We start from the raw sequence: 1,150 nt of genomic DNA, 5'->3' as shown, positions 1-1,150 counted from the left end.
GGACCTCTGCTGATAAGAGTAACAAAAGCTAAACACTAGCTAACAGGGATTCTCCTTTTCCTAGATGATGCAGGCCTTTCTGAGTGATAAAATGCAGTAACATCAGCATTGTGTCCTAGTTAAAAATAGGGAGCTTTAGGTCCACGTTAGGACTTCTGTTGACCAACTGTTGACATCTTGAACCAAACACGTAAGCATCTAAGGCTCAGATTCCTTACTTAAAGAGCCGAGATCAAAATACTTAGCAATAATACTGTGTATATAATGCTCTAAATACTGTTTGTAAAGGTCCATGCTCCTCTTGCCTCAGGTTCCTTGTCCAGCCAATGACATATTAGACGTATTTCAGTGCTTCAAATCCCTTATCTCTTACCTTTGGGGACGCATGTTCTCCTGTTCCCAGCACGTTCACACCTTGTGGCGCAAGTCAAGCAGGTATTAAGATTTCCATGTTATAGATGAAAGGACTCCACAGAGATGGCGAGAGCCCTGTTCCAAGTCGCAGGGCTACTTAGAGAGAGCAAGAGCCAACCCCTGGCTGCAGACTGCTCTCCTGCTCCACACTCCTTCCTGATAGCCCTGCATTAAACCCCTTCCTTCCTGCCCTGCCTTGGACTGTTCAGACTTCCGCTATCACATCAGCTTGAAGACGGGGGACGTCCCTGAGGCGAGCACAGATTCCCAAGTCTACATCAAGCTCTATGGGGACAAATCCGACACCATCAAGCAAGACCTTCTTGCCTCCGACAACAACCTGAAAAAACGTTTTGAATGTAACCAGGTGGACGAGTTCACCATCGAGACCCTGAACATTGGAACTGTAAGTCTCCTTTCCGGGACCATACAACATCATCTCACCCATTCCCCTGCAGATAGCTACACATGAGAATACACACACACACACACACACACACACACACACACACACACACACACACACGGAGGAACCCATTTTGAAGGGAATAAAAGTACCTACTTGGGGGTTGGTGAGGTACATTGTTTTCCAGCTATGACCTAGAGCTGCAGAAGATATGTGAACAGTGGTTAAGCTTCCGGAGTCTCTTTGGGGATGGAATGCATATTTTTAGTCGCTGTAGTCCCAACATTTTCTTTACCTCCATACCCAGGACCAATGTACCTGGGTCTCAGA

At 46.4% G+C, this 1,150-nt stretch overlaps 1 protein-coding gene across 1 annotated transcript in view; it reads left to right on the top strand.

Annotated features, from left to right (window-relative positions):
- Positions 1–1,150, top strand: part of LOXHD1 (lipoxygenase homology PLAT domains 1) — a 158,805-nt gene that overhangs the window by 73,582 nt on the left and 84,073 nt on the right. Inside the window, exons 16-17 of the mRNA XM_019652717.1 lie at positions 624–820; positions 1,128–1,134. Coding sequence (XP_019508262.1) covers positions 624–820; positions 1,128–1,134 — 204 coding nt within the window. The remainder of the gene's footprint in view (positions 1–623; positions 821–1,127; positions 1,135–1,150) is intronic.

This window comes from Hipposideros armiger, unplaced genomic scaffold (assembly GCF_001890085.2).
Source record: "Hipposideros armiger isolate ML-2016 unplaced genomic scaffold, ASM189008v1 scaffold_186, whole genome shotgun sequence".
Classification (NCBI taxonomy): Eukaryota; Metazoa; Chordata; class Mammalia; order Chiroptera; family Hipposideridae; genus Hipposideros; species Hipposideros armiger.
This window is presented reverse-complemented; position numbering and strand designations above follow the sequence as displayed.